Source organism: Opisthorchis viverrini, assembly GCF_000715545.1.
Source record: "Opisthorchis viverrini unplaced genomic scaffold opera_v5_78, whole genome shotgun sequence".
Taxonomy (NCBI): Eukaryota; Metazoa; Platyhelminthes; class Trematoda; order Opisthorchiida; family Opisthorchiidae; genus Opisthorchis; species Opisthorchis viverrini.
Window position 1 is genome coordinate 288122 of NW_008751734.1, and position 10735 is coordinate 298856.

At 42.9% G+C, this 10735-nt stretch overlaps 1 protein-coding gene across 1 annotated transcript in view; it reads right to left on the reverse strand.

Moving 5' to 3' along the window:
• Positions 1-521: 521 nt before the first annotated feature.
• The window catches only part of T265_04610 (hypothetical protein), a gene marked incomplete at both ends in the record, with an annotated part of 11312 nt that continues 1098 nt past the window's right edge, over positions 522-10735 (reverse strand). Inside the window, 7 exons of the mRNA XM_009169392.1 lie at positions 522-918; positions 1042-1119; positions 1142-1309; positions 3471-3538; positions 3986-4156; positions 10198-10314; positions 10348-10547. Of these exons, the coding sequence (XP_009167656.1) occupies positions 522-918; positions 1042-1119; positions 1142-1309; positions 3471-3538; positions 3986-4156; positions 10198-10314; positions 10348-10547 (1199 nt within the window). The remainder of the gene's footprint in view (positions 919-1041; positions 1120-1141; positions 1310-3470; positions 3539-3985; positions 4157-10197; positions 10315-10347; positions 10548-10735) is intronic.

Here is a 10735-nt window from a genome sequence, read left to right on the forward strand (position 1 = left end):
CCGCAGCGAAGGCCTTCTTCCTTTCATTAAGAAAGTAGATGGTTTGAGCAGGGGATGACGTACCTCTATAATCACCGAGTCCAGACTTGTAAGTAATATCGCCTGACCCTGTAATTTATAGAACCATTTAATTTTGTAAAGAACCGTATTTTGGGTGAACGAAGACTTCCTCGAGTTTTCAGAATTTTGTACCAGTCTCACAGTGGTACTCCAAAGTCTCTAACTGTGTCATTCCTCATCTGATTGTGGACAGATAATCTAACAGATACACAGCATCTCAGGGACCTCAATATCAAGATTGCCCTTTTTTAAAAAAATGACATTCCAGGCTCTGATTTGAAAACGATTGTCAGTTTCTTGATGGTTTTCCAGCCGTTGGTCTGAACAAGATCCCGCGCAGCGTTTCACAAACTGAATTAGAAGTAATGGGTGCAGGGTGGGAGACGGAGTTTACGGGGTCACTGTGGTAAGTTTCGTGGATGTTGTCCGCCATGTGTGCTAGCTGCTCCAAGCTGTGGTCATCAACGAAAGCGCTGATGACGTGGGGCATGGAGGGTGGAAGTTTGTCGAGCCATAGTTGGGCCGTGATTCCCATCGCTAGCTAATGGCCGCATGCGGCGAAACAGTTGTGATGGCGATCTGTCCCCGAGTTCGACAGTGGTGAATAAATCCCGTAGCATTTTGTTTTCTGACTTCCCTGTCCTACTTATGACGGCCACTAGAAGGGCGTCATAAGGATTTTCCTTGGGAATATCTTTCAACAGATCATCCACCTCTGTTGCTACATCAAAAGGAAGATGCTGGACAACATAGGAAAATCGCGTGGCTTGGGAAGTGGTGCGTCGGGTAGTAAAAACGGACTCCACCTGGTGAAACCATACCCTGGGGTTGCGTGGAATGTAGTCTGTTAAACGTATGCTATGAGAAATTGCTCCACTTTACAACGTTTCCTGGTTCATCACTGTTCAACGGATTGCTAACTGAGCGAAACAGCCTACAATTTATTAACCGAGTTCGTGAGATTATTCTGGATCGATTCACACTACTAGCAGTGTAACGGTGGATACTACTGATGGGGCATGTGAGTAGTATGTTTTCTCGTAAATCCGATTTGCGTCTCTTGAAAATTGAGATCTATTACGGAGTTTGTGGGTTTGGATTTGCTCGCGGTTGAGAAACGGTCAACGAATATCCAGGAAAGTTTAAGAAGACGCACTCAAGAAGAAGATGGATATTCAGTTTTGTAAACAAGATGCATATGAGATTTTCCCTTCCCTGTCCAATAGTCTGTAGGTGTTCAGTTAGTGTTCTCCATTAAATAACTCCGGAGCGAAGGCCTTCTTTGCACTAATACTGTCACCTTATCTGTATTAACTTCGCCGCTTTTTGTGTGATTTACCTCCCAAATGTAAGAAAATGCTTTCGGTATTTTCCTCCAGTTAGCCATCCAACTTTTGCGTCCGAAATCGTTTAGTTTGATTTAAACGTGAATTAGAGTCTGCAGAAAGTTCGTAATTTGTATCTTTTCAAATGTGAAAATGGGCTGTGTTTGATATTTCGACCACTTTCAGTCAAAATGTCATCAACAGACTGTGCCCAGAATACCACAATCTACCGGGACAGTCAAACAAATCTATGGTTATTATCTCCAAACCACCGATTTTCCAAATGAGCCAAGTACATTAACGCAAATTATATCCGGTAATCCCTCGGTAATTACTCGGTGTCGCTTATCAACGCTGTTTACCAGCCTCCTTATCCCATGGAATAAATATCACTCTCACAGATTGAAATCTAATTGTCCTCGATGGTTCCACGGACATTTCTCCACTCTGAGAAATCCTGGCCGAGCTCTGCTTTCCCAATCAACCGTCCCTGCCTCTGGTATTGAATGAGTCCCATTCTGTCAAAAAAAGCTGCAAATCGGTATGCAAAAGAGATAATGACGTTAGTTTATAAAAAGCCACCACAGCCGTTTTGATTGTCAGAATGCTGATTGGAATAAGCGTGCGGTCTTGTTAGTTTCACACATTATTCAAACCCGACAGTTGGTCTTTTTGCATTCAGGCTAAGTTTAAGTGTATTGATAACGAATGCCGTTTATCATTGCGGTAACGTTAATCGCATTACGGGCATTATCGTGCAGTCTGCTTCTGCGGTAATCAAACTGGTTTTGACTGTCTGCTGGTTGCGTCACCCACCTCGCCGGTCCACGCTCGATGTCGGTCATCATTAATTTCAATATGCCCATTTTTATCGGGCTGGACAAGTGTCCACTACCGGTTAGTACCAGTGGTAACAAATTATTTGTGGTCACTAATTTTTCATGTGTTGAATGGTACAAAGTGCAACCTGGGGGTCCTTGGAAATAGGGACTGGGTAGGTTGAGATTTTGCTTGCGCATATCATGTGCACAGAAACGTGTCTCAGTATTCTCTACTTACTCCTAAGGAGAAGTTTTGTCCTTCTAGGGAGTCGCAACGTCGACAGGCAAATAGATAAAATAATTTTTTTGGCTAGACATCCAAAGCCCACCGCACAAAAACCAGGACAAATTTCAACGGAGTATTACACTACGCACAAGGTTGCCGAAAACTCTTCGACAGCCCACGACCGGTTTTGCCCCCTCAACCTTATGTTCTACTTGAACACAAATTGGGCGTTTTTCGAGAAATACACTCCTTTGCAAATCTTTTTGGTTTTCACGAGACTCAACTGAATCTCTCGGTAATGATATTCTACAACTAAATGTGCTGCACACAGGTCTCCCCATGACTCAGTTGACACGATATTCGAGATATCGCAGTATATTTTCATGCGGTAAATTTTCACTCGAATGCACAGACATCCGAGGGCGTTGCGGCATAAATCAGCGAAATGTGTTTTTTCCGACTGTGGCAAATAATGGCAGTCTAATGGTAGAAAACTAAGATGCGCATGTGAGAGGACGTGTTGAGGTCGATTGCTCACAAGTTTACTGAAAACTTCGACAGATACACTCATTTGCACATTGATCTGGTTCTTTCGAGAACCCCAAGTAAATTCCTCATTTATGATATCCTTCAACTGTGCTGTACAAAGACCACCTCATGTCTCAGTTGGTACAATATTCGAGATATCGCAGAATATTTTCATGAAGGAAACTACCAGCAAGGTTGCTCAAAACTCTTCAATAGCCCATGAGCGGTTTCGTCCTTCTTGGGGCTCACAAGCTAGGCTAGTTCCTTGAGTTTTCGTCAACCTTGAGTTGTACATGAACCTCGTGAGTAGTTTTCCTTGTGAACATATACTGCGATATCTCAGATATCGTGCCAACTGAAACATGAGGCGGCTTGTGTGCAGCGCATTCGGTTTAATAGCATTTTAAACTAGTGAATTACTCAAGTATCCCGCGGAAATGACTGTATATTTATCAAACAGACCAATTTGGGTTCAAGTGAACATAAAGTTGACGGGTTGACGGCGCTTACCTGATGAGCCTTAACATGGGCGAGGAGTTTTCAGCAAACTTATGAGTCTTCTCCTCAATGAAAATGTACTTAGAACTGTTTAACAGCGCACACTATGCTTTGCTCTCCTTTGTGTTGAGCAGGTAAGGGCGGACCTTGATTCTTGGTGAACCTTTGCGTGCCAATGAGCTCCAAGAATTGCAAAACCGATCGTGGGCTCTCAAAGAGTTTTCAGGAATCCTGTGAGTAGCTTTCATCTTGAAACTCTACCGCTGCTGGTTGTATACCCAACAGATCCGACTGAAAAAACACCACAGAAGAGAAATTCAGCCGGGATGCAGAGGTGTTTCCTGTGATATTCAACATGGTGCGCAAATTTTTTTATCTCTCGCGGCCTAAGGTACACGTTTCGATAAATAAGGCAACGTTACATCGATTTGAATCCCCGGGAAAGTGTTTAACACTACTCTAAATTTGACTGGTTCTATGGACGCTACCTTTCATTCTGTCCCTTGTCGACATCCCTATCAATATACATGGTTATCCACTCCTTGAGTGTTCCGGTTGAGATGTTGGTCTTTTGCACGTAGGGGTGCGTAAATTGGATCCAGTCTGATGCACCGGTTGATCAAATCCGCCGTGGAGTACCATGCTTCCAGAAATTCTCTTCCGTGTCGCGTGTCTCCGTATGCTAAGGTCAACCCCGGCTACCAGCACGTATAGTAACACACACGTAACACTACCCAACGCACAACCACTAACCCACCGCCACGCACAACTACGCTCCCCAATAACGCACTGATGATGTCACCTCGATTGGTGATGAAACGTTTGCGATCAAATTGCCCAGCTCAGCGAACAAGCCAACGACCAGACTCCACATCCCCAACTTAACATAATAAGAATAGCTGCCTTATGTGGCCTCACATTCACAGTTAGGTACAAAAGAATTCGAGCAACTGGCACAAAACTAGACGCTCGACTATTGGGGGTGAATTTTCAGATTACAGCTAATGCAATGGAAACATTTCCGTTAGAAATTAAAGTGTACATTGCACAGTAACTGAAAATACGCCTACAATTTTCAGGGTCGCGCAAGCTACTAAGGTTTATTTTCCGCACCCAAGCAAAAGCATGCCCATGCAAGCTGGGATGTATTCATGCATACGTGGATTCATGTGATGAAACGAGATCAGTTGTTTTCCACATGATGTGTTCTGCGTGGTGGACAGCCTTCGCTTTCTCCGGTTGAATACCACCGCCCAGTTGTACTTAGGTTTTGTGTCCGTTTTCTCCCAGCTAGCTACCTTTTTCGGACCAGGAGTGCCAAGAACGTTGACCTACCTGAACGGAGATTTATTTTCTGCAGAGCAGTTCACCTAATCACATAAACTAGCTGTGTTGTATGAGTCACTAGCACTCACTATAACAACGAGACAAGCTGTTTCGGAACAATTTATTAGACAATTTTCATTTTCCGCCCCACCAGAAGAGCCGGTTTCGTCTGCCATCAAGGTTGTTAGTCCATTGAGTTGCAGAAATCTAATGCTAGATGTTCCTCCGCGGTTATCCAATTCTCTTTGACTTTCCACTACTTATAGTGCCTACAGCGCCACGTATAATGAGTTGATCAGATAGATTCTGTGCGAAAAATAGCCAAGCCGGCGAGGTTTAGGGATCAACGGTAGCTCAGGTGTGACCCTCACAGAAACCAGCCATGTCTACCGTTTAGTGAGTAACTAATATCTTTCTTCCAGTTAAGAATAAGAGGACAATATAAGATATACCTTATGTAACCGAAGCGGGGGGTAACCATTACCAGTCGTAAATATACTAATGTTAGCACTGATGATAAACCGCAAAACGCGTTTGTGGTCAAGCTGAAATAAAGGTATGCGATGCAAAGCAGTCAAAACGTTTCCACTCTTATAAAGGAAACTACTCACAAGGTTGCTGAAAACTCTTCAATAGCCCATGAGCGGTTTCGTCCTTCTTGGGGCTCACAAGCTAGGCTAGTTCCTTGAGTTTTTGTCAACCTTGAGTTGTGCATGAACCTCGTGAGTAGTTTTCCTTGTGAACATATACTGCGATATCTCAGATATCGTGCCAACTGAAACATGAGGCGGCTTGTGTGCAGCGCATTCGGTTTAATAGCATTTTAAACTAGTGAATTACTCAAGTATCCCGCGGAAATGACTGTATATTTATCAAACAGACCAATTTGGGTTCAAGTAGAACATAAAGTTGACGGGTTGACGGCGCTTGCCTGATGAGCCTTAACATGGGCGAGGAGTTTTCAGCAAACTTGTGAGTCTTCTCCTCAATGAAAATGTACTTAGAACTGTTTAACAGCGCACACTATGCTTTGCCCTCCTTTGTGTTGAGCAGGTAAGGGCGGACCTTGATTCTTGGTGAACCTTTGCGTACCAATGAGCTCCAAGAATTGCAAAACCGATCGTGGGCTCTCAAAGAGTTTCAGGAATCCTCCTTTGTGTTGAGCAGGTAAGGGCGAACCTTGATTCTTGGTGAACCTTTGCGTGCCAATGAGCTCCAAGAATTGCAAAACCGATCGTGGGCTCTCAAAGAGTTTTCAGGAATCCTTTGAGTAGCTTTCATCTTGAAACTCTACCGCTGCTGGTTGTATACCCAACAGATCCGACTGAAAAAACACCACAGAAGAGAAATTCAGCCGGGATGCAGAGGTGTTTCCTGTGATATTCAACTTGGTGCGCAAATTTTTTTATCTCTCGCGGCCTAAGGTACACGTTTCGATAAATAAGGCAACGTTACATCGATTTGAATCCCCGGGAAAGTGTTTAACACTACTCTAAATTTGACTGGTTCTATGGACGCTACCTTGCATTCTGTCCCTTGTCGACATCCCTATCAATATACATGGTTATCCATTATTACGGTCTCCATAGCTGGTGCTGACGTACTGAGAGTGAATTTTACCGCATGCATCGTGAAGCTTCTTAATGAAAACCATATCTCAGTCTGTCTATTGTCCAGATAATGGTTTTGAACAAAACTCTAAAACATTTATCTACCTGATTATTTAAACTCCCAGCGCTCACATAAAGTGGCATTTCATTTTGGCACTTTCAACCCATCTAACACGCCCAAAGAGTTGTTGACTTATTCCAATGTCAGACGTGGTTGGAAACAGTTTTAAACTAGCGAAACTCGCGAAAGGAGACGTTCGAGATGGCTTAAAGTCCCGTTAAAACATAAAAACACTCTGTGCAATTTGCAGGTGATACCATACCAAACTACCAACAACGAGGTCACCAACCAAAGACAAACAAAAATGCAAAAATCGGGGTCGGTGTGACGGGAAAGATGAACTACATTATTGTGGTAACAAAAAGAGACGAAGGAATAATCAGTAAAAACTGTCTTTCAAAAATTCGCAATGAGTTACCTACGTACAAGAGTAAATAAGATTATCGCGTAATTACATTATAACCTACTATTCCACCGTTGAGGAACGATAAGCCCCCAAACTGCAAATTAAATTTGCCGGAAACACCCTGCCTAGCTTAAATAATATTCGGGAGACATTCTCTCAAGTTACTTTGGCCGAGATTTTGACAACGGAGTGCATAGAATAATTGTGAACAAGAATTTTATTTTGATACTTAGAGAGTGCATTAATTTGAAATTAAAACGTCCAGCTATGCTTTAGACCGTTGTATGCAAAGTCTGCTTCAAACTAGGATGTTGCAGAAATACGGAAAATGTAGGTAAATGATCGTTTCTGCGTGACCCACTTACAGTTTAGTGTGTCATCTCAAGCTGATGGCACTGGTATTCGTCGGGTGTACTCATCTGAGCCAGAATAATTTTTATAGGGTTACAGATATAACATTAGTGTACTGCATGTGAACTTTGTCATTACGCCCAAAAAAGGACTTCCTCATCATTTCCATGTCAAGGCTGCGTTCCTTTCAGTACTAACGGTCATTACGCCCAAAAAAGGACTTCCTCATCGGACTAGGAATCATTTCGATGTCAAGGCTGCGCTCCTTTCAATACCAGTGTAACGGTGATACTACTGATGGGGAGGCACGCGAGTAGTATGTATTGTTCTTGGAATTCCGCTTTGCGTTCTTTGGAAAGGGGGAATCTGTTGCGGAATTCGTGGATTCAATTTGCGAGGAATGATTGGAGTCATTGAATCTTCAGGAAAGTTCAAGAAGACATGTTCAGGAGAAGAAAGATGTCCAGTTTTTGTAAATAAGATGCAAATTAGAATTTTGCTTCCCTGTTCAATGGTCTGTAACCGGCCAGTTGGCATTTCCCAATAAATAACTCCACAGCGAAGGCCTTCTTCCTTTCACCAGCAATATGCGGAGCACTAGCTGTTTGAAGACATTCGTTACGCTTGAATAAGATCTCTCTGACTGTGTAAATTACAGCTACACTACAGAGCGGATGGCTTTAAAGTCCTCTTGAAGTAAAATCCCCGGTTCAATACTCAATCATAATCAACTCACGTATCCCAAACCTCAAATTATTCATGCCTGATTCGAAGCTGAATCGTGGCTTCCTAGAGTTAGTGTCTTCATTTATGGCGAGTCAAGTTTAGGACTTTATTATCCAATCCGACTGGGACGGAGCATTGACAAACCGGTGAGTCTAGTGATCCAAAAATTTCCGTAGTCTTGAGTTCCTGAACCTGGTCCCATGAGTAACATGTGGAATGCTATATCGGACCATACTCAGCCACTGTGAAATTCGATCAAATAAACAGGCTTGTCCTAACGCAACCTAAACAGCATTTTCAGCATAACCATAAGTATTTCCAGGGGTCAGGCAAAAACCCAGATAAAATATTAGAGAATTGTTGATAATGTGAGGAAATTTGGGATTTTTGTGGAGATTTCGTTCATCCATCCACATCACGCGCTCACACGTGTTGACTTGCTCCTCGAGCAACGACTTCTCAGATAGAGGGTCCCGTGAATGAAGGATGAGGTGAAGTTTATTCTTCCACTGAGCTACGTATATATTGTTGGTAGCGTGAGGAGATTAGGGATTTTTTGGAGATTTCATCCTGTAAGTGAAGCCCATCTATGCTGAAAAGCCGAGAAGAATAGATTGGCTTCCCTTACAGGACGAAATCTCTACAGTTTGACTTGCATGTGAACTAGTAATGTCGTGGAATAGTAAGTTGGCTACTGTAAAACTGGCCAACCGAGTCGCTGTAATGGATTTTATTAGGAGTTCAAACTACTAGCCGGGAGGTCGCGGGTTCGAGACTCTTCGGAGTTTCGTCAGATGCGCACTGCTGATGATTCCCAATAAGGATGAAACAGCTGTACAGTGCTTCTCGGCTTTTCAGCATCGATTGGCTTCACTTACAGGACATAATCTCCACAAAAATCCCAAATCTCCTCACACTACCAACAATGTTTATATAGTGTTTCTTATTATTATACGATCGTTGATTTAATTGATACTATCGAAACTTTGACAGAATTAGAGACGAATCACTCGCCACGAAGCCATCGTGTTGTTAGAGAGCTTTGTCATGCAAGATAACAGGCCCTGTATCGTGAATATTTTTCATATGGCTTTTACAATAACGTCAAATAAATAATGCCTTTAAACAACAGTTGCATCGTTCATCAATATATCTAATCGGTGGGCTTTTGTTCGATGAAATGCTCACTCCAAACTGGTTAGAAAACTCTGTTTCCTACATCTTTAACACACCAGTTTTACTGTAACCAATTGAAGCACATCCTGTCAAGACAGTCGTTGAATTGAAACGAACGTTTCCATAAACTGGTCAATCATTCTGATATTCTGTTCACCTTTTCTCCAAGTCTGTCTCTAGACGTCTTGATTGATTTGATTGCTTTAACAAGTTTACGAGGTGAGGTAGAAAATTAGATGAAATTTTTTCAAGACAGTTGCCAAAACGCGGATCGCTGAACACTACGGTGTGCTCATGCATGTCAATCAATTTTGAGTTCCAAACATATGACTAATTCAAGATTTGTATCAAGCATTTTGTTTGATTGAGTCTGGGAAACAGCCAAATCTCACAGACAGTAGACGTCAGTCGAGAAAGGTATGTTTCGTTTATTTTCTCGTAAGCTAGGTAAGAATCAGAGGGCAAACCGTTATAGAATAGGCACATAATAGTGGCGGAAACAACATCTGCATTATTTTTGATAGATAACGGTGTCTAACGACAACACCGTTTAGTTCGTCCACATAGAATGAACACAATTAGGTTCTGGAAAGTTTAGACAACCACACAGACACGCGTAACCCGATGTTGCATCCGAGGTAGAACGTTGGCTGCAGAGTTTAGTGGAAACACGAAGCTGTCTCATTATGCTATGACGCAAAGCTGCAAATACTTGGTGCTCAACGTCTGAGAATTTTCTTTATCTGGTGCGAGGATAAAATGGGCAAAGATATTTACCGATATAAACGTACTACACTACTCTAAAGTTTGCTGACATTCTCCAAAAATCATGACCGCTTTTGTTCCTCTAAAGGCCCATCAGTTTGGCGCATTTCTCAAGTTTCCGTCAGCGCGAAATCAGCGAACTAGACTCATTTATGTTCACCAAAGCGAACAATGGACTCGAGTTTCGCTCTGATTAGAGCTAATCAGCAGTGCATATCCAATGGCCGTGTCGGGATTTGAACAAAATACCTATCCCACAAAACCCCAAAACTGCAATCAAAATGTTGACCAGTGGGTTTCAAGCGTTTGTCACGCTACCTGGCTGGGAAGTCCTGACTGGCGGATCAATCGATTGTCAGAACCGAGACAGTTACTGGGTCGTCGTTCGGTCAGTCGGGCACACCAATCGCATCGGTCAAGTATGAACACGTTCGTCTGTTCAGGCGTGAAAACTCAGATGCGTTCAACGTGCTTTGGTGGGGTAGTGGTTGCACGCTCGCCTCGCATGTCAGATGTCCGGGGTTCCAATCCCGGCACGCCCATTGGCGTGCACTGCTGATGAGCTCTAATAAGAGCGAAACTCGAGTCCAGTGCTTCCCTTTGGTGTAGACTCACCGGAATAATTACGCCAGAACAGGAACACGACCGTTCAAACGAGAGTGGTGTGACTATGAACAAAATACCTAACCCACAAAACCCCAGAATAAGCTCATTTACTTAGAAAGTTGGTTTTGCATCAGTACTCAACCAAAACCCAGCTAGATCTCTCGTTTGGCGTATTTCTAAACTAAATTGGTATGCAAACAAGTGTATCTTGCTAGTTTTAAAAATAGTCTTGAGGAAAGTCGAACTAGCA